Source organism: Perognathus longimembris, chromosome 11 (assembly GCF_023159225.1).
Source record: "Perognathus longimembris pacificus isolate PPM17 chromosome 11, ASM2315922v1, whole genome shotgun sequence".
Classification (NCBI taxonomy): Eukaryota; Metazoa; Chordata; class Mammalia; order Rodentia; family Heteromyidae; genus Perognathus; species Perognathus longimembris.
The window spans coordinates 6,730,957-6,753,331 of NC_063171.1; the positions used below are offsets into that span (position 1 = coordinate 6,730,957).

Below are 22,375 nucleotides of genomic sequence, written 5' to 3' on the forward strand. Positions count from 1 at the left end.
TGTGGTACTGAGGAATTGAACCCAGGGCTTCATGAATACTAAACAAGCACTCTACCACTAAACCACATCCTCAGTCTTTTTCCTAAGATCTTAATGTAGGACCTTTGAAGATCTGAAACTGTTAGAGGAAAACAGAAAAAATTCATGAAGATATAAATGAAGCTTTTCTGATAGGACTCATCTCAAGAAATAAAAATTGATAAAGGCTGGGGTTCTGGCTCAAGTAGTAAGCCCAGAGTTCAAACTCAGGAACTGGTCAGTATCCCCCAGAAATCTCATGGCACAGACATTCACACCGGCTCCCTGTTCCTGCTCATTCCCAGGATTATATCTGCAAACCCTGGCTCTGACATCAGCGTCTCTGTGTACACCTGGGATGGCACTGCAACTTGTTTGGCAGTGCCCTCAGAGGAATGGACTGGGAAGACAGATGCATAACTAATGCCTCAGAAAAAATGGTGTGATGTGGCAGTTTGATCTATCACCAATCTCCTAGTATCTGTTTTTTTTTTTATTAATTTATTAAATGAACACAAATTTTTTTTGACAAGGTGTTGTGCAAAAAGGGTACAGTTACATATTAGGGCAGTGTGTACATTTCTTGTGATATCTTACCCCCTGTTTTTCTATCCCTTCTCTAGGTCAGGTAGACATATATACAATTAGAATCTGTGTTTGACACTGTTGTAGTCCTGGCTCTGCTCTCTTAGTCTAGCTTACTGTGGGCTAGTTGGATCTCATGGGCCCGCAGAGAAAGCTCTAATAAAGTTCTAGTATGTGTGGAAACTGGAGCAGGTGCTCATCTCATATCCTTCTTCTACAGGAAGTATCCATGGAGATTCTCATCCTGTGCATCTCCAAGAAGATAGTCTTTGCCACATTTGTTCTTCAACTATCCACTACAGTATCCCACACTGCAAAAAGTGTCTTGAGACTCTGCCCTGTCATTATCAGAGGGGCATCCACAGAGCGAGCTGCTGCTGGTATCTGTGCAAGAATGTTAGAGCTCCTTCCTCCATACATGGTGCTAACAGCATCAGTCTAGCAAAGGTGACTTCCAGGCTCCCCAGCAAGCAGGCTGCTGCCATGATGGCCAAAGATTACCAGCTAGGGAGCAGCCCTGTGACCTTTCTAGTTCAAAGGAGACTTGGGAAATGACCTCTCCAACAAATAAGCAACTGTACCAAATTTTCAGAGGGGGCCAAAAGCTCCAAACTACTGTGGACATGAAAATCTACGGCCAACATGGAAGCTGTGATGTATGTTCTTTGAGCTATGCCCAAGCCCATTCATTACTCATCATTTGGCCTAGGGCACTGAGTCTGGGACCTCTCCTGGAAGAGGGAGGGCCTGAGGCCAGGGCCTGTACCAAGATGCTTCCTGGCCCCTTCCAAAGGGACACTGCTTGGATCCCAATAACACACAAATCCCACACCAACTGGTGTATGTGTTTCTTGAGGTGTCCAAATGTCTCAAGAAGTTGACAGCTTAGAGCTCTTTTCTCTCTACTAAAATGTCTGCATGCATATTGTGAGGCTACCAGAAAAAAGTCTCATGGACTTTCCTGTCCCGGCTGGCTTTGATCCATGATCCTCAGATCTCAGCTTCCTGAGTAGCTAGGATTATAGGCACGAGCCACTGAAGCCCGGCCCTGTGAGACTCGTATCTCCAATTAACCACTCAAAAACCAGAAATGGCGATATGGTTCAAAGTGGTAGAGCACTAACTTGAGCAAAAGAGTTCAAGAACAGTGCTCGGGCCCTGAGTTCAAGCCCCATGACTGACATAAATAAATGAAAAATAAAATATACACACATGTGTGCGTGCATGCGTGCGCACATACATTTGCTTGTTTGATTTTTTTGGTATCTGAACAAGTTCAGTGGTAAAGCACTTTACCTAACATAGAGGCCATGAGTCCCAGCACCTCAAAAAAATGTATATATACAATGGGATGATATACTCAGCAATAAAAAGAACAAAATTTTGTCATTTGCTGCAACACGGATAAACCTGGAGGATGACATGCTAAGTGAAATGAGCCAGGTACATAATAAAGACAAGTACCTCCTACATGGAAGGAAATTTCATAAGAGGAAAGCAGAAGCTGGGAAGGGGAGAGGGCAGATGGTGGGGGCTGGATAGCAGAAACCAAAGCACAGCTAGCAGGAATAGCTCTAGTGCTCTGCTGCACAGTGTGTGGTGACAGATTGCAGCAGATCATATACTTTATATAACACTGGTTCCCAACCTGATCACGACACACTGCAGACCTGCACTGGATCATCACACGGACCCTCAGACACAGATATCACATGTTTCTTAAATACACACAGGAGACAAAGGCCTGTTGTGGGGAACTTGAGGAGGGTTCAGTCCTCCCTGTTCGGGCTCTCCCAGCAGCGTGAGTGCACTCGCTGAAAGTACACGAGCAAGCAGCAAGACACGGTTTTAGAAACTAAAATGACAACTTTCTTTTTATTTCTGGATAGCAGCAAAATCAGACCAACCTTATGCTGATAGCATGGCTGAACTGTATTTGCAGAGCTTCAGGTAAGTGTCCAAACATGCAGAAAGAAGATGGCTCACCACCAGAGAAAGAGGAGCAGGATGCAAGTGGTGGTGTGCAGCTGTGGCTTTGAGCAGGAGGAGTGTGCGTTGCTGGAAGCGCATGCCTACGGGGCTCAGACAGGACAGGGCTGGCCTGAGTCTACTTCGTTCAAAAGGACTTAGAGGTTTCCTTAATGCTTGGTGAGAATGGAGAAACGTGTGACCACATTCATGTTGGACAGTTGGGCCAGGGCCAACGGTGGCACAGACTAAGGTCTTAGACATAGATAAGAAGGAAGGTCATGCTGTATGGCCACCCTACACCTCAGAGGGCTTGACCAACATGCTAAAGGCACCCAGGAGGCCCTGCACTTGCGCAATGCTCTAGATGGCCCATCCTGGGGAGGTGTGGGCTCCCAGGCAGGGCCTTGTGCGTCCAAGTGTCCACAGCAGTTGCCCAGGCATGTACAAAGGACATACAGAGGCTGGAAACAGCAGCCCAGAGAGCTGAACCAGAAATGGCAGCCCTGTGGTCCATGTCCTTCTAGATCAGCTTTCTCATGCGTCGGTTATGTTTGTCCACAGTCAAGGTTGTCCGATCCACAGCTGCAGTGATGCCGTCCAAGGCGTCATCCTGCCGCTCCAGCTCTGTCTCTGCGTCCAGTGCCAGTCCTTTCAGCTTGCTTAGGATCTGAAGAGAAGCACAAACAACAGCGTAAGTGGATTTTCTATAAGCACCCAGAAACATCCTATCCCATCATCATTTTTACAGCACCCCAGAAGCCTGATATGACAAGGTAGATAGTTTTTTGAGTCCTGGGGACAGAGCCAGCATCTGGGGTTGGCCTTTGCACCCAAAGACTGATCCTGCAGTCCCAGGAGACTGATGCCTGCCAGCCAACAGCACAAAGCAAGCACCCCTGGGAGCTGGGAATGGCTCTATATGGATACGTGGGGTTCCTGTGCCATCAGTACATTACCTGTCTGAGCTCACACGGATGTGGGGAAAACAAGATTAAATAGGAAAAACGGCTCTTTTCTCTACCACTTGTGTATAAAATAACACCTCTAAACATGAAAAGCAGAACCAAACAGGCTGGTACATGCCACATAACAGGGTCTCTACCAGCAATGGGCTTCAGGCAGAACAGTGATTCCATAGATGACAATGGAACTGAAAAACTCCAATCGCCTAGTGATGTCATAATGTCACAGCACACTGTGGTCTCCTGTGTCTCTGGTGATACTGTTGTCAACAGACCCAGTGCTGCCAGATACATAAAGCAGAGCAATTATATGCAGCAGGAAACACTTGATGGTAACAATAGGTGATTGTTATTGTTCATGGATCTTCTATGCCATATGCTTTATTGTTGTTTCATGCTTATAAAAAAGCTTATCAATGTGCCCTAGCATCCTGCAGCACCTCTACTTACCATGTCTCTTGGATGCTTTGAGCCTTTCCTTACATCCATGTAAGTCACTGACATTCTTTTAATAGTGGAACTGCCTCACAGCACATCTCTCAGGAAGCTGTTAACCCACACTGCCCAGGATCTATAGGATACAGGAACTGGGCATAAAAGCCTGTCAGAGAAGCACGAGGACCTGGCCACACTGACCCACAGGAGGGAGGCACAGAGAGCAATGAGGGCCCAGGGACAGGTGGGTATATGTCCAAGGGTGTTGAGGATGGTTACCCAGACACTCAGGGCCAGGCCAGGATAAGGCCCAGCTCCCCTCAGATCTCCACCCACCCATGTCTATGACTCACATACTTGATGTCATTTCATTTTATTGCAATTCTGTGGAGACTCATCGCATTGTGGAGTGCTAACTACATACTTACGAAGCTTAGGTTTAAGAATTTAATATACTCAGGCTGACAACAAAAAATGACAACCACTTGTGATAAATGTGAACACCCTCTTCTCAGAAGTCTCCCTAGAAGTGAGGGAATGGAGTCATGAACCGACCCTGAGTTCTCAGCAGGAACCTTCTGCTTCACCACCTTCCTCAGCCATGGCCTGGCTGGCAGCCATGGCCTTTCCCTGCAGTACATCACCTAGCCCATGTAGTAACCACGTATTATCCCCTAAGATCTCCTCTAATGTTATATGTGTGAAGCACTACATCCTGCTGGGGCATGAACTAAGCGAGAGGTGCCTCAGGTGGCATGGGCCTGCTGTTGCGAGGTAGTTGATTTAGAACATGTCCTGGAGTTGAATGCCAGGTTCTCCATTCTAGAATCAAGAGAAATGTTTGCCCACAGGCCAGGCTCCTACCCAACAGGGAGATCTTGGCCTTTTGCTGTGTCTCAACAAGAGTTAGGAGAAGCCCAGGACTGTATGGCCCAACTTCTTTGCCAGATAGTAAGGTACCCACGATCTGCCATTTGAATAAACAAGCCGTGCAGACTAAAGAGGACTCTTCATGATGGAGTCTCCAGGTGCCAGAGAAGCCTGTCCCACCTGTGTGCAGGGGGGTCTCTGCAGGTGGATGGGAGGTGAGGAGTGCCCAGGCCACTCAAGAGCACAAGGCTTCAGCAAAAGTGGAGTCATCTTTCCCCATAAGCAGCAGCCTGTGCTGGGACCACTGTCATAGGATGCTAGCACTGTTGATTGCAGACGGCTGTCCTCCACCAGCTTTCCTGCTCTCTCTGGGACACAGTGGAAACTCCATCTGTTGAGTCATTACTTAAAAGCTGGCTAGAGCTCTGGAAAGTATACTGTGGGGTCAGCCGGCTCTGGGGGATGGGCTGGATGACTTAATACAGTAGGTCTTTTCCATCTATTCCTATGACCTCACATGGCAGATGCCCAGACAGTGCAGTAAAAAAGAAAAATGAATCCCACCCACTGCCACAGTAGATTGGCTCCTCCTTGCCACTTGCTCTGGTCAATAACTGCTTTCTCATATACCTGGTGTAGTCAAAAGGTCATCCTGCCAGGAATTAGTGCAGAGGAATAGCCTTTGCTACCTACCTGCATATTATTTGGTGTCCTGTGACAAGCACCCCCTGCCTCCCATGCAGGTCACACACAGCCCCTGGTGGGGCTTCTCTGCAATGCCTAGGTCATGTCCATGTCAATCACTATGAAATTCTACTGGAATTTATGGCTACATTTTAGTTAGTGATGGTACCCTATACAATGTATCTTAGTTTGTGTTCATATACCAGTAATGTCCCTCCAACTACACATTACTGACACTACTCCCATCCCTAAAGGACATGTCTAGGTTTAAAACTGAAATGCTTTTATAGGCTATAAGGCTCTAAACTATATGCCATGATCTCTTAGCACAAAAGCCGAGAGCTAGGGTCTCGGCCCTTCCAGAATGTTGGGTGCCTCAGTGTCCAACTAGGTTATGTGTGGGTTCTGTTGCCCACCTATAACTTGTTCCCTCAGCTTGTGAATCATTTGCTTGTATTTTTTTCTAGCCAAGAATGATGTATGTAGGATGCAAGCAAAGTTAGACAGTAAGAGTTGTCTTTCACACTAGTACTATAGGTTTGGCATTCCTAGTCTGAAAATCCAAAGTCTGAAACGATGTTACACTGGAACATTCCACACTGGACCTCCTAGGATGGTTGTAGCCAAAATGAATGTGTACTAAAATAGTGAGATCACCTTCAAGTATATGTATATACAGGTATACATTAAACAAGTTAATATGTTTAGACTTGAATGCCATCCCTAAGTTATCTCTTTTTGTCTATACAAATATTCCCAAATCCTAACCAATTCAAAATGCACAACACTTTGATCCTCAGCATTTCCTAGCAGGGGTGTTCAGCCAGTGTAAATCCTGTTTTTATTACTATATCAAAATGTTCTTGTAAAGACAAAAATATGGGCTTCAAGTATATACAATTCTGTTTTCTGGTTGTTGTTTTTCCATTCCCTAGCTATTGTAAACAAAAGCTAAGAATTAAGGGACCCTGGCTATTTAACAGAACATGGCTTTATGAACTTTATACATTTTACTTCAGATAATCTGCAAACATACTCTTACAAACAAGGTCAAGAAAGGCTGGGCACTGGTCCACAGCTCTGAGATCTACTGGATCCAGGCCAGGCCAGCTTGCAACAGAGATCCAACCTGCCTGACATGAGACATTCTGGAGCACTGACTGACTCTGTAACAGTACCAGGATTCTGAGAAATCCTATGTTCTTGAAAACCAGAACAAGGACTTCATCAAGGACATGAGGAAGGCACATGCATAACCAGAGACAAAGGCCCAGGTACTGGGCTGCCTAACAACCTGGAACATCCACAAAATCTAGCCACTAAAAGGCAAGTATAAGATGCAACTACGATTGAAAGTACCCACATGGGCTGGAAAGGTGGCTTAGTGGTAGAGTGCTTGCCTAGCATGCATGAAGCCATGGGTTCAATTCCAGAAGTGGCTCAAGTGGTAGAGTGCTAGCCATGAGCAAAAGAAGCTCAGGATCAGTGCCCAGGCCCTTATTTCAAGCTCCAGGACTGGTGAAAAAAACAAAAATACCCACATGTTAAGCCAAAAAAAAAAAAAAAGGCTATATATAAAATACTATATTTCACAAGGAAATCAATAAAAATGATTGTTGAGTACGTGTAAATATTCCTTTAAAAAAGAAATCCTAATTTCTTGTATGAATGTCAAACTTGAAACATATCTCAGCCAGGACAAATGGATAAACACCAGCCACATGTGAAACAAGACCACAGAGCTGCAGGACCACCAGTCCACCAAGGACCACCTCCATGGCAGAATGTGTGTGTGTCCTACCTTCCGTCCCTACCTTCCTGAAAGGCAAGATAACCGCCTTTTCTCTGTGCACAGTGAGACTCTGGCAAAAGAAAGAATACGCACATTCCATGGCCTTCATCTAATATGCACATGTAATCTACAGCCAAAAGGAGCTGATTACCTCTGAGAGCTTGGGCATTTTATTGCATAAATACTCAAAATAAAGGCTGGTTGCTATTCAACTTTGGACTTGGAAAAAGTCTCACCATTTTTAAGTCTTAAAAATAGAACTCATTCCAAACAGCCAGTTAAGACCCTTGGCCTGCCTGCCAAAATGCACTTGAAATTAATTAATTCTGTAAAAACTGAAAAGATCTTTATAGCTACTAAGTGTGCAGACAAAGAAAATTACTGAGTTAACCTTCCAAGTGCTAGTAGTACCTCTAGAATATTGGTAGCCTTTTTTCTTTGAGAGGGATTGAAGTAATTAAACAGCATCGTGCACATTCCATATAACTGAGGATGGAAAGAATGGAGCCCATGAAGTCTGGCCAAACCTTAAAAACAGTTGTTCCCCTGTGGCCCAGGATGACAAGCTGTCTAGTCATCAGTGCATAATGCCGCCAGCCTCTGAAATATCCGGGGGCCTCTCTGATGAGCACTCTCTGGCTGTGTGTCAAAGACTAAGCTCAAAACGGATGCTTCCCCAAGTCCTTGCTACACTAATGAGTAAACATGGTTACTAGGCAGTTTTTACCCATGTAGCAGTTACCTGACTCAAAAGTGCTTTGAGTTTTAGAAGAAAGAAGCATAGAGACCACACAGCACAGGCAAGACACAGAAATATACATATACTGGGGAGGCATTTAGAAAGAAACCCCAGGAATACTGAGGAGACTCTGGCTCAGGGGAAGTCACAGGTGTCTATGAGCAGGCTGTCAGGTTATCTCAAGAGTCTATGGAAGGGAAGGGGAAGGGCTTGGGTGACTCAGGCAGACTTGAACAAGCTCAGTCAGGGAAGAAGGCAGACAGAGGAGGCAAGCAGTCGTGATCCTGAGGATAGACACTTTTCTAAGGCTTTCCTTAAGGAGCTAACATCTTGGAGGCTCTGCTGGCCTTGCCAGCCCTTGGGTCCCAGAGATGCTCTGGGACAAAATGTGTACGGCTCAGTGATACACACTCTATTTGTACAAAGCTGCCTGGATTTAGGAGAAGCATCACCAACACTGTCTGGGCTGACAGTAACATCATTCAAGATGTACCATATGAGAGAAAATGGTATTTTCCATTTTTTTTTTTCCAGAAAGAGAGGGAGTAGATAATGGAACTATGGCTCACTGAGGTTGCACAGGTATACTTACCAAAACACGTTTGCTTGTGTGCATGCATCCCCAACGGGTAAGCCTGAGCCCTAGTGACCCCACCCTGCTGGGATGGAGCCTCAGGCCTGCCAAGGTACAATATAACCTATTCCCGGTTGACATGCTGTGTGCCTCGAAACTCACTGTAACCCACTAGCTGCCATCTCCCATAGAAACTGAAATAGGCATTCTGCTCTACCTTGTCACACCACCCCAGGATTCAGGTAAGACCATGTGAATCTTAAATGCCTACAGTGAATTTAGCATTAGCTAGCTTGGAAGCCTCAACTGTGCTTATGCTGACTCACCCAGAAACTGTGAATTTTCTTGCAGTGAGAAATTAGCAACCATTTAAGAACAGAGCTGGGATAAATCAAGCTGTCTACAACTCCAAATAGTTCTACCAGTCGGGGCCATTAATATACTGTGGAGAAGGTAAAGAGAGGAAAGTTGGCTTTCGCCACAGCAAAGCCCTAGGGCTGCAAGAACATGCTCTGCTGCAATCTGTCACATGCAGCACTCTCAGACCACCCGTGGCATGTCCCAGAGGCTGCATTCCTGCCCCCTCAGAGTGATCTGAGCTGGAGGGAGGGTGGGCATGAGGCTCCCCATTCAGGAACCCCCACATGCTGTGGAGTGGCTGGATTGGCTTGTGCTATTTCTGACAGACTTAGAGACAACACAGCAGCTGAGCTCAGGCCTTCAGGGATCTGTGAGCCTTGAGCTACATCTGGCAGCTAGTTGCCCTGGTAGATGGCTAGTCTTACACCAAGTCCAAAGAGAGAAATGCTGGATGGTGAGGGTTTGGGGCTGGCCTCGGTCACTCCACTGATTTGCTACCACAATGAGATGCTACAATGAGATGCTTGTGGAGAGAGACATAGAGTTTGAGAGAAAAATGAATCTTCATTTAAAAAAGGATGAATTTAAACAAAGTACCACTGAAGGGTCACATAAGTGTGTGTGTGTGTGTGTGTGTGTGTGTGTCTGTCTGTCTGTCTGTCTGTCTCAGTGGTACCCTCAACACAGGACAGAAGATGTATTGAACAGTTCTCTTCACAGTTTACTAGACCCTCAACTAGCATGTGAGCACCCAACATAGCTTTGCTAGCACAGGTTCATTCCCCAGGCAGGTCTCTCTCATATGACAAGGGGACAGGCCAAATGCTAGGGCCTATGAGACATATGGCTAGAAGTAGCATCTATATGTATCCACCATCTCAGGAAGTGCTGCTTTCACTCTGCACACAAGATGAACAGACAGACATGTGCTGTTAGGATCCACAGCCAATGGTCTCCTTGGCTTCATCATCTCTCATTCATAGAATGTGAACCAAGAGCATTAAAAATCCAAGACCTGCTTCCCAGTCTGAACCAAAAAGTGCATAATACTTGCCACCTATTTCTAAAAGTTAATAGCAGGGTAGAGGCTGGTGGCTTACACCTGTCATCATAGCTATTCAGGAGGCTGAGATCTGAGGATCTCAGCTTGAAGCCAGCACGGGCAGGAAAGTCTGTGAGACATCTCCAACTAACCAGCAAAAAGCAGAAAATGGCTCAAGTGGTAGTCTTGAGCAAAAAAAGCTTAAAGACAGTACCTGGCCCCAAGTTCAAGCCCTAGGCACAGTGTGCGCATGCGCACGCATGCATACCCACACCCACACAGAGTTAATAGCAGATAGAACATTTAGACAGGTGGGTATCTATCCAAAAGAACACAAACAAAATCACAGTAAAGCCACCAGCACAACAATGTTCATCGCAGCACAATTTGTCATAGCTAGAATCTGGAACCAACCCAGATGCCCCTCAGTAGATGAATGGATCAGGAAAATGTGGTACATATACACAATGGAATTTTATGCCTATATCAGAAAGAATGACATTGCCCCATTTGTAAGGAAATGGAAGGACTTGGAAAAATTTATACTAAGTGAAGTGAGCCAGACCCAAAGAAACATGGACTCTATGGTCTCTCTTATTGGGAATAATTAGTACAGGTTTAGGCAAGTCATAGCAGAGCATCACAAGAGCCCAATAGCTATACCCTTATGAACACATAAGATGATGCTTAGTGAAATGAACTCCATGTTATGGAAACGATTGTTATATCACAGTTGTAACTACTTTCAACGTCCCATGTGTATCTGTAGCTTCTATTATTGATGATGTTCTTGTATCACCTTCCTGTGGTTGTACCTACACTATCTCTGTAATCTTATCTGAGTATATTGGAAACCATGTACACTGGTATTAGAACTAGGAAATTGAAAGGGAATACCAAAATCGAGAGACACAGGGTAAAAAAAGACAAACAACTACAAAAGCAATACTTGCAAAACTGTTTGGTGTAAGTGAACTGAACACCCCATGGGAGAAAAGGGAAAGGGGGAGGAGGGTGGGGGGTATGAGGGACACGGTAACAAACAGTACAAGAAATGTATCCAATGCCTAACGTATGGAACTGTAACCTCTCTGTACATAAGTTTGATAAAATTTGGAAAAAAAAGAACATTTAGACAGGATACAAACAAGGAAACTGAAGATGAATAAAATATAAATTCATTGAACCTAAGAAAGGTATTTAGAACACTGTACCCCAAAATGGGAGTCTAAAGATATAAGAGAAAAGCCAGACTCACTGTGTTTCTACACTCTGGAGACCTTCCTGACACCAAGTGTATGGGCCTTGATTTCTTCCCAGCATCAAGCAGTCAGTCCTGCAGTGGACACCTGGAGACAGCAGGAGACCCCCAAAGGATTGAGGGCCCAGTTCCTAAGATGGCCCAGTTCAGATGCCAATCACAAGCCTAGGCTATCTCCCTGTACTCTGACAGACTAGATATAAATCCAGGATTCTGGGACTTCTCCTTGATAGAATTAATTACCTCCAGTGGCTCCCAGATCAGGGAAATATTACCTTAAGTTTACTTGTTTATCATAAAGGATATTACAAAGAATACACTCGAAGAAATGGAGAAGCATCTGGAGCTGCCTTTCCTGCCTAGGCAGCTTCCTCCAGAAACTTCTACCAGTTCAGGTACCTAGGAAGGTTTCTGAATGTGTCCTTTGGGATTCTTACAGAGGCTTCATTAGGAAAAGACACAGTTCTGCAGAGGTTCCCAGGATCAAGGAACTGAATGGCAGGAAATAGGACTAAGACCAAATATATATTTCATAATACAGAGGCAGATACACAAACTGCTCAGTGTGCTTTAGTACACAGATTTTTCTCCAGCACATACTCAATGCCAGGCAATGAAGTATGAAATAGTAGGAGGTATTTTCTTTGACCACAGTGGAATCAAGATGTGGTTAGAAATATGGAAATCCATAACATTCACAAACATGTAGAAATTAAACACTATTCTCTTACTATCAATGGAAGGAAATTAGTAAATTCTTTGAGATAAAAACCACAGCATAATAACCATGCTGAATCCATGTGGGTCTGATCCTCGAGTGCAGGGAGTTTGACATGGGAGAACTGGAAGGATCCACATCGCTAGCCAAAGGAGGAAAGCCACAGGGTCATTTCCACTGACGCACAGAGGACATCACCAAAGCCGACATCCCTTCTTGATGAAACACTCAGAAGCTGGCAATAGCAGGAACTTCTTCACCATGGCCAAGGGAATTGTTTATGAGAAGCAACAACTAACATAGCTTTCCCCAAGATCAAGACTGAGGTGACAGCAGATGCCAATGTCTACCACAGGGTACTGGCACTCTGGAAGTTATAGCAACAAAGAGGGCAGCCATGGTAAAATGGACACAGTGAAATGGTCTCTGTATGAAAAAGATGTTATCTGTCAGAACTGAGTCATGAACTCAGTTTGGTTGCAGGCCTAACGGCAATACCAGTTGCTTCTATACAGGAGTAAAGAACCAGGAAAGGACATTGAGAAATTAATTAAACATCCCAATAGTATCCCAAACAACACTGCAGAGTTTATGCAAGGAGGTAAAAGGCATGTTCACTGAAAACGACAAAACATTGTTGAATGAAGTTACAGACCCAAACAAGCAGAAAGAAGAATATCCTATATGTCTGTGTTGGGAGAATTCATGCTGGTGACTCAATTGTAACCTCTAGAGAGATCTAGAGCCATTGAAGTCACTATCAAAATTTCAACTGCAGTTTCTAAAATGAAATACAAAGGCTGAGACTTAAATTCCAATGAAACTGTGAGGGTCCCAGAAAAGCCAAGCAATTTGGAAATAGAACTGTGAGGTTGAAAGGATCACCCTTCCCAATCTCAAAATTTACTATAGAGCTACAATAATCTAATATCACTGAAGTAGGACAAATAGAACATAATAAAGAGAAAAAACAGAAATAAAGTTATAGTTATACTTCTAGAGCTGATGGACATCTGACATGGCATTAATGCTACCTAATGGGGGAAAGAATGGCGGGTTCACCAAATAGGGCAGGGCAAGTGGATATCTACATGGCAAAACAATGAAGTTGGAAACCCACCTCACTCCATATAAAAAATGAACTGAAAAAAAAAACCCTCAAAAAAATGAACTCAAAATGGATTAATAACATAAACAAAAACTAAAACTCTAGAACTCTTAGAAGAAAACTTAGGAGTAAATCATAATGACCTTGGATTTGACAAGAATACTAATGAGGAAAAATAGGTAAGCAAAATGAAATGTTGGGGCTCAAGTTCCCCATCCCCGCTTTACCCAGGGAGATGCCAAATCCCAAATTATGAAAGACACTTGGCTCCACTTCTCCCGCCAGCAGGAGGGGTGGAGCATGTCTTTATGGGGTAAGCTGAGCTGAGGAAAGATGCCGAAACCTCCCCCGTCCCCCTCACGTGTCAGGAGCAGACACAGGACAGAGATTTCGGGGAGCCGGTTTGGATGTTCCACCAGTCTCAAAGGACTTTAATCAGGGAGGGGTTTATATAACGGTAATGGCGGGCAGGAAGGGGAGGGACTAACTGAATATTAACGATGGAAACTTCCTCTATGGGCGGGGACCACAGCCCCCCAAAGACCAGGTCTCCACCATTACCCACATGGCCCAGCTGAGAGGCGGGGGCAGCTTTGCTTCTCTTCTGATTGAGGCGGAAGGTGGGAGTGGCTAGCTTTTACACTGTCCCAGGGCTGGGGGAAGGGCAGCATCTCGGGAGCTTTCGTCGCCCTTCCCCCTTCAAGGCCAAAACTGAATCCCTAACAATGAAAGATGGATTAACATCAGAACTGAAATTTTTTTATGTGTTTGCGGTAATATAAAGAAGTTTTTATATTAGTTGAGTTGTAGCTCAAATGGTAAAGCACTAGCCTTGAACTAAGCTTAGAGACAGTACCCAGGCCCCAAGTTCAAGCCTTTTCCTTGGCCAGTCCTAGGGCCTGAACTCAGGGCCTGAGCACTGTCTCTGACTTCTTTTTGCTCAAGGCTAGCACTCTACCACTTGGGCCACAGTGCCACTTCGGGCTTTTTCTATATATGTGGTGCTGAGGAATTGAACCCAGGGCTTCCATGTATGAGAGGCAAGCACTCTTCCACTAGGCCATACCAGCACACATGCATGTTCGCACACACATACACACAAACATACAGACATACACAAAGTTATAAAGAATTTCTACATGATGAAGTCTTATCCAAAACAAGAACAGGAGCAAAAGGCTTTCAGATTTTGGACTATTTACATACACAAAATACAATATCTCATGATGAGACCTAAATGCAAATCAAAGTTTACTTCTGTTTACACCTTACATACACAGAGCCTGAAAGGATTTAATGCAGTATCCTCAGCACACTTGTGTTGTGACTGACCTGTCCCATGGCATCAAGAGTGCATTCTACTTTGGCATCATGCCCTTGCTCAGAAACACTTAGATCTTGGTACCTTTTATATTTCTGGATCAGGGATGCTCAATCTGTGACTGAGATACATGGGTTAGCTCATCACTAAAATCCATGCTGGAATCAAAGTGTGTGTGTGTGTGTGTGTGTGTGTGTGTGTGTGTGTGTGTGTGTAAGCAGGGCCAGCAATTCATCAATCCTCATTCTCATCTCAAACTTTCATTGACTGTGACCATCTTACATAGATGAGGTTCCTCAGAAGAGACTGAGTGATTTTTTTTTTTAGCAGGGTGAGGACACGGATGGACTGAAGCAAGTTTAAACCTGGGGTACTAGAATAGGCCAGGGAGATGAAAGATGATGAAACATGTTCTATAGTTTATAAAAATAAAAAGTTCAGGACAGGGAAAGACAAGAATAGTTCCACAGCTAGTGGAGAGCCCCAAGTTCCAGCGAACTGTCAGGGTAGGCCTGTGTGGGGCTGGCGCTGGCAGAGCATGCACAGGGTTTCACAGACGCAAACATTAAGACAGAAACACCTGTATCTCTTGTGGCTCTCGGCTACTCAGGCCTTACTTATGAGCCTTGAGTGGCCATCATATCCTCCTTCCGACATTCCAACTCACCACAACCTAAGCTTCCCACTGAAATAACTGTTTTGTTGAGTGGAGTTAATCAACTTGGTTGCTTTTCATTTCTATGCATTGTTCATGTGTATGTGTGTGTAGGGGACTTCAACTCAGGCCTGGGCACTGTCCCTTACTTTCCCTTAACTCCTGTGCTCAAATCTAGTATTCTACCATGTGAGCCATAGCCTCACTTCTGGCTTTTTACTGGTTAATTGGAGGTAAAAGTCACACAGACTTTTCTACACAGGCTGGCTTCAAACCATAATCCTCACTCAGATCTCATCCTCCTGAGTAGCTAGGGGTAAGCCAAGTAGAAGCAACCAACACCAGTTTTGTTCTTATTAATTACGACAGGATTGAGTACAGCAGGTGGCATCCTGAGAGGAGCCTCCACACACCCTTCTCATCATAACACAAGCATCTCACATACAGTAGTCTCCTTTCTCTGCCACAGCCTGTCACTAGGACCAGCTGCGTCCTCTAGCCAACCACCCATCAGTCCCAACTGCTTGGTGTCCACCGGTTGCTTTTCATTGGAAGGGGAAGTAGGCGATAAAGATCCTCCAAACACAGGGCAGGACAAAGAAACATGAACAGAGAGCCCACATACCCTGCTTTGGGGATAGTCCATTGCCATCTTTTGTTTTATAATCCTCAAACCCCCATATGGACAACGTGGCATCTAGAGATCTGATAGCGCAAGCATAGCCCCAGTTCTAGGGAGGAGAAGACACTGTGGCCAGCAGAGGGGCTCTGCCAAATCCACCAGGGACTCAGCTCCCCTGCGGCCTCCTGGTTCTTCCTCCCCCAGCCACAGTGACGCGGCAGCTGTTGGCCGCAGACCACGCACTCACACAGCCCACTCCCATCCCATGCGATCCTGGCTGCCTCCCCCCAGCACCCTCAATTGCAATTTAAATCATCAGGACACGTCTCAACATAATGGCTTCAATAGCATCTGCAACCAAAACCACAGCTGAACGGAGGAGGATTTCGTGCATTTTTGTTTTCTCCAGAAAATTTAACTCATTCCTACTTATACTTGAGCTTCAACTATAGAGTTAAGAATTCTTTTCTAAATATGAAACATGTGTTTGTATCTTAAAAGGAACCATTTGTATAAAGCTGTCCAGTAGGCAGGGTTCAGCGGCCTATTCCACGTGTCCCAACAACTCCTCCTGGGTCCAGCCTGGATCACAGACCCTCTGCGCGCCCCTCTGACTTGGACATCTCACACCTTGGCCTTGGCACACAGTGTCTACTGTTTCTGGCACAGAACACCCCATGGCCCTGAATTCACTGAGGAACCCCATCCTATTCTCAGCTCTGTGTGTGTGCACTCTGACATCTCCTCATCCCATCCCATTAGTGTGACTCCTCCTTCAGCCTAAAGACAACCATGGAACACAGCCACTAACACTATGATGTGGGATACTCTTAGTTCTCACCCACTCATGATCCATGTGTTCTTGTAGACTCTCAGGAGAATGCTCAGGGACAACCCAACAAGATGACACTAGTGAGCCCTGGAGTCAGTGTGGCTGTGACCTATAGAATGTGTCAGACACAGCTGGCAAGGAATGCATGTGTGTCATGCCTGAAAATGACCATTAGATCACAAGGAAAAAGAGACAGGGATGTATGTTCAAAATATACCATACAAAAGATTAAAGCTTTTCTTCCCCCAAGAAGAGACAGCAGAGCTCAAAGAAGTTTACAGCTATGTGAACACAGAAAATGTAAATCAACACTAGGCACTGGTGGCTTATGCCTGTAATCCTAGCTACTTAGGAGGCTGACATCTGAGGATCACAGTTCAAAGCCAGTTTAGGTAGATAAATCAGAGACTCTTATCTCCAATTAACCAGTAAAAAGCTGAAAGTGGAGGTGTGCCTCAAGTGGAAGACTGCCAGCCTTGAGCAAAAAAGCCAAGCAAGAACACAAGGCCCTGAGTTCAAGTCCTAGTACCCCCTACACACAAGAATTTGTTTTTAAAACTAGGCTTAACAGATTGGTCATAACCGCTTTTCAAGGGTAGTGAGTAGTCCCCCCCACAAGTTGTCTGACAGAGCCCCAGGGTCCATCTGCTGACTAGGGGATGCAGATGGAGCTGCTGCACATCCCCGAGTACCGAGCATGCACACAGGTCCTGGCAGGACAGGCCACTATGTGTTCATCTTAACAGAAGAACTGGGAGAGTGTAAATGCTTACTCAAAATTTCATAATCTGGAGGAATTACTTTTCTTTCTTCAAGGTAAGAATGGTATTGAGGTTACTTTTTAACAGCTTTTATCTTTGATCTTTCTGTTTTTGCGAGAGAGTCTCACTATGTTACCCAAGCTGGCCTCTAAGCCATGGTTCTCCTGCCCTAGCCTCCAAAGTGCTAGAATTACAGACTGCTGAGATTACAGAGACATACTTTTATGCCCAGCTTATGAACAGTTCTTATCTGTTAAAGAAACATACTGAGAAATATCTGCAGGTGAAATGATACAATGATGAGGTACTACTTAGAAACTAAAAATGAAAACACATTACACTATCCAGCAATACCATAAAAGCATGTGTATCAAATATTTCAGTTTCCTAGGGAAATGTTATAAGCTTCTTTAGAAACCAAAGCTGAGTATGAGAGGGAACTGAGTGTGCCAGAGCAGGCTCAAGTGTACGTACACATGCGGCAGCACACACATGTGCCCTAAGCACATACTTGCCCCCGTGCAGAACATGCCCAGCACACACTACACAAGAGCATGTGCATATACCAGTACATGAACAAAGTACACAGCTCATGACCACATACAGAACATACACATGGATAGTATATACAATAGGAGCATAGGCATATAAACGTATACAATGGGTGGAGGAGCTGCCAAGGCAACTATGTGTACAAAAATAAATGTGCATGCTGTGCTAGTCTTAGGCCATGAGGAACATGGACTTGGAATGAATGGGAAGTGCCTTTTCTGTACTCCTCCAGCTATAGGGAGCTCTCAGCAAACCACTGGATACAGGCATGGAGAGGCCAGCACAAATCAGTGGAGTGCCTGTCTTCAGACAGGAGAGAGAAGAGATGCCAGTGGAGAAGACAGGGCACTGAGGGTCCTTTACCTGCGTCAGTTCCTGGGCTTCCCTGTCGGAAAGGAATGGCTGGCTCCTCTGCAGCTGCAGTGCCCCGCCCTCCTGGCCACCTGTGGGTTGCTCGTGGTGCACAGAACAGCCCATCAGCCCGGATGCTGGAACGGAAAGTTGAGGTCAGTGGTGACATCTTTCGGAAGGCACAAACCACACACCAATGTTCAGAACCTCACAGAGGGACATTTATCAAGCACTTGGGCCTGGTGGGCGTGTCTGTATGCTCATTTTATGGGTCTCTGTCCATGGCTCCTACTAATCTGAATACCCCATACCCCAGGAGACTTGATCTAGCCTTGGCCCCATACTCATTAGAGTTTCCAATACCATAAACACCTAATGGCTAGTTCTGTAATATCTCTCCAAAGTAAAGCCCTTTATTCAAGGGATTTATTCAAAGGATTTTTTTAAAAAGAAGAGACTAAAGATGATGAACATAAAACATAAGAACCATTAGACTCTGATGAATTGTACATAAAAAACTTCACTAGGAAACTGTGGGGACAGCTGAGGTACTCTACAGAACACTGTGGTTCCAGAAAGCACAGGAAATGGCTGCTTCCCCAAGGTGGGGGTGAGTCAGAGCTGCTCTGTGGTGAGACAGGGCTCAGGGCAACAGGACAACACCATGGCTTATGGATGTCCATGACTCACCAGGCTCCCTGAACACCTGAACACCAGGTAATCTCTCACCCAAGACAGAGCAGCTGACTGTGAATGGTTCAAGGGGTGTCCTGAAGCATGGCTCCTGTTAGAGCCAGCTCAACAGCAACTCCAGTACTTCCTGGCCCAGATAAGGGCTGCAATTTAAGTCTGATCGTTGCTTTTCTCTGTAACACAGGCCACCTCAAGTACGGAGCGACAGCCAAGTGCAGGAAAGAAAAAGTTGATAACTAGCATCTCTGGGCAGCTGTCAGGTGTCCAATATGCTTCCCTCACAGCTGGATGAGATACAGCAGCTTAAAGGCCAATGTGAAGCCCATTAGAACATGAAAGGAAGCACATTTGTAGGCAGAGGGAGAGAAGAGTAAAATAGGGAGGGACACTTGGAACCTGAAGGCCAGGAGCTAAAAGGGTGGGTTCTCAAGATATGACAACTAACTAGGCATTTCATTTCTCCCTGGGAAAGATCACAAGCCTCAACACACACACACACATACTTCCAGTCTTACTATCATATATATTGGTGCTAGGCCTGAGCTTGAACTCTGGGCCTGGGTGTTGTCCCTGAGTTTATTTTGCTCAAGGTAGTTAGTACTCTACCACTTGAACTATAGCTCCACTTCTGGCTTTTTGGAGGTTAATTGGAAATAAGAGTCTCACAGACTTTCCCGCCCAGGCTAGCTCTAAACAATGATCCTCAGATCTCAACCTCCCAAGTAGCTAACAGGAGTGAGCCAACAGTGCTAGGCTCTCCCAGTAATTTTTACAAGGGCACTTCCCAGTTGGAAGGCTGTGCAGAAAACTGACATTACACACGCAGGAGGAATAAAGGTGGGGTAAGGCAGGCATGCAGATGGATGGGGTAAGCGAGCCAAGGGTGATAAGAGCCTCTTGAGAAGAAGGCCACATTCACTTCACACCCACCCTATACAGCTAAGTGTCTGGACTCAATCACACAAAATACATCACTGGGATGGATGCCTTCTTATTCTATTCTTTTCTTTCTTTCTCTTTTGTAGGTCTAATATCAGGACTTGAACTCATGTACCTGACACTTTCACTCACTGGCTAGTGCTCTACCAACTGAGCCATATCTCCAACTCCTTATTCCATTCTTAAAAAAAAAAAAAATCTAGTTGCAGTAAGCCAAACTTACTTCACAATCTGTGTTTACCAAATGCTAATGATAGAAACACCGCTATCTGCAAAGCTCCCACTACTCCTGTAGCCTTTATGGGTTCATCAATTAGCAGGTCTGTTCATGAGACTGCCCTACCCAATAGCTCTTTGGTCGGCAGTGGGACACAGCAAAACAGGCCGGAGGATATTAGCCTCAGGTATCATCAGCCTGGATGGGCATCAGCCTGGATGGGCAAGAGGGCAAAGGATAATCTCAAACTGTACCCAGAGGACCCCACTCACTATATTATCCTGGCCCTTTGTCCCTTGTAGACCTGCTCAAGTATCAGGACAGAAGCAACCCTCTTGACTGGCCTGTGTAATTAACCATGCTCTCCATGATCCTCCCATCTATGCATGCCTGCAGTGGTCCAGCATTGGTGTGAGCTTTCTCAGCACCTCCTGTGGGGATGCCTAGGTATAGCATGTTACCTATGGAGTAGAGCTAGGTCTTTGTTTTCATACCTGAAGCTCTAGAAGAGACCCTGATGACTGAATTTTAACACCTGGGACTTTGCTTCAATAAGCAGAAAGTTGAAGCAGGACTTCTTTCTGGATGTTACTAAGTATCCACAGATACATGGAGTCAGATGTCTGCCACAACCTGCAGGGTCAGCTGGGACATGGCTAAGCCACAGGACTCCGCCACCTCCAGGGTTGGTTGCTGACTCGGTCAGTCTATGTCTTAAAACATCTGAGAAGAATTACCGTGGTTCTATGCAGGACTGTTTCTCTCTCTTCAGTCACTACCAAACTCTGTTAAATAAAAACAACAAGGGCTGGGGATATGGCCTAGTGGCAAGAGTGCCTGCCTCGTATACATGAGGCCCTGGGTTTGATTCCCCAGCACCACATATACAGAAAATGGCCAGAAGTGGCGCTGTGGCTCAAGTGGCAGAGTGCTAGCCTTGAGCAAGAAGCAGCCAGGGACAGTGCTCAGGCCCTGAGTCCAAGCCCCAGGACTGGCCAAAAATAAAACAAAATAAAATAAAAACAACAAGAACAGCTCCTGCCAAGGGAATAGGACAGCACCTTCCAGGGATAAAGAGGCACAGAGAGGACACTGGGTAAGGTCAGGCTGGCAGAGGGGACACAGAAACTGGCTCCTGGGGAAGGCCTCCAGAGGAAGTCTTTTGGCCTCCACAGTTGGAGGTCCTCCCCTGCATAGGAGACACAGACCAAGGTAAGGCACCATACCTATCCTGGGCATTAGCCTCCCCTGGGCCCTTGCCTTATGCACCTCATGCCCATTCAGGGCAATACTCCCTCTAGTTGGGCATCCTGGCTTTGCAAGAGTACAGTGGTCAGAAAAACCAAGTGGTATTTGCCCACATGGGATGAACAACTGAGAGACAACAGGCACTATAATTTTAACAGATTTATGGCATTTCCATAGTGAAGACAGTATGCGGCAGAATCTGGCCCAGAGGCCTGCAGAGGGCTTAGGTGGGTGAGGACCAATAATTCCCTTTAACTAGCTCCTGGCCACCCAAGAACTCCACCATACACAATACACAGCACATGACATGCCTCCCCATAGCCCTCCCCATAGCCTATGTCCTAGAATTCTTGAAGCTCTGTCATGTAAAACAGTGCCTGTGCCCTTGGGGACCCTACCCTGGCACCCTCTGAGCTTAGTCATGCATATCTGAGAATCTCATCCTAAGATCCTCATTCCCAACTCAACTCTGTCTTGCATAGTGAAATACATACACCATCTTGAGACCCTCAAGGGCTTCCCAACTCTTCAACCTAACCCCTCTGATTCAAAGGATGGCTTGAAACCAGCACAGAGACAACTCGTCCACTGCACCAGTGGCCTGACCTGCCCAGTGCTAGGGATGTTCTGAGGGATTGCAGGCATGAGCCTGGAGGATCCTCAATCCAGCTCAAGCAGTCTCTCTGTGAGCAGGTGACAGCACCAAGGAGTACAGACAAAAATCAGCAAACAAATGACCCATAGAAAAGGTCCATGCCCCAGCCATGGATGTGAGAGGGCACCTCACCACATCCCAGATTAGCCATGAAAACATATGGCATGGGACCCAGCCGGGGCACCCTCCAAGCCCCACCATTCCTCCTACATGTTGTCCAGGGCACTGGGAGGAGTATAAAGTACAGTCTGTCAGGAGCCAGGGGAAGTGGAGGATCACAGGCTATCACAGGGCCTGGGACCAGGAGATCAGGGGGAGACAGGGTATGAGACAGGCTCCAATAGTAATACATAGGGGTGCTCCCTAACCAGGACAACAAGGTATACTAATGTCAGGTGTCAACTGAAGGG

At 45.7% G+C, this 22,375-nt stretch overlaps 1 protein-coding gene across 2 annotated transcripts in view; it reads right to left on the reverse strand.

Moving 5' to 3' along the window:
• Positions 1 to 1,891: 1,891 nt before the first annotated feature.
• Positions 1,892 to 22,375, reverse strand: part of Snap47 (synaptosome associated protein 47) — a 54,896-nt gene continuing 34,412 nt past the window's right edge. For both annotated transcript variants that reach the window (XM_048356487.1, XM_048356488.1), the window contains exons 4-5: positions 18,226 to 18,350; positions 1,892 to 3,241 (exon numbers count right to left, since the gene is read on the reverse strand). In XM_048356487.1, the coding sequence (XP_048212444.1) occupies positions 3,095 to 3,241; positions 18,226 to 18,350 (272 nt within the window). In that variant the 3' untranslated portion in view covers positions 1,892 to 3,094. The remainder of the gene's footprint in view (positions 3,242 to 18,225; positions 18,351 to 22,375) is intronic.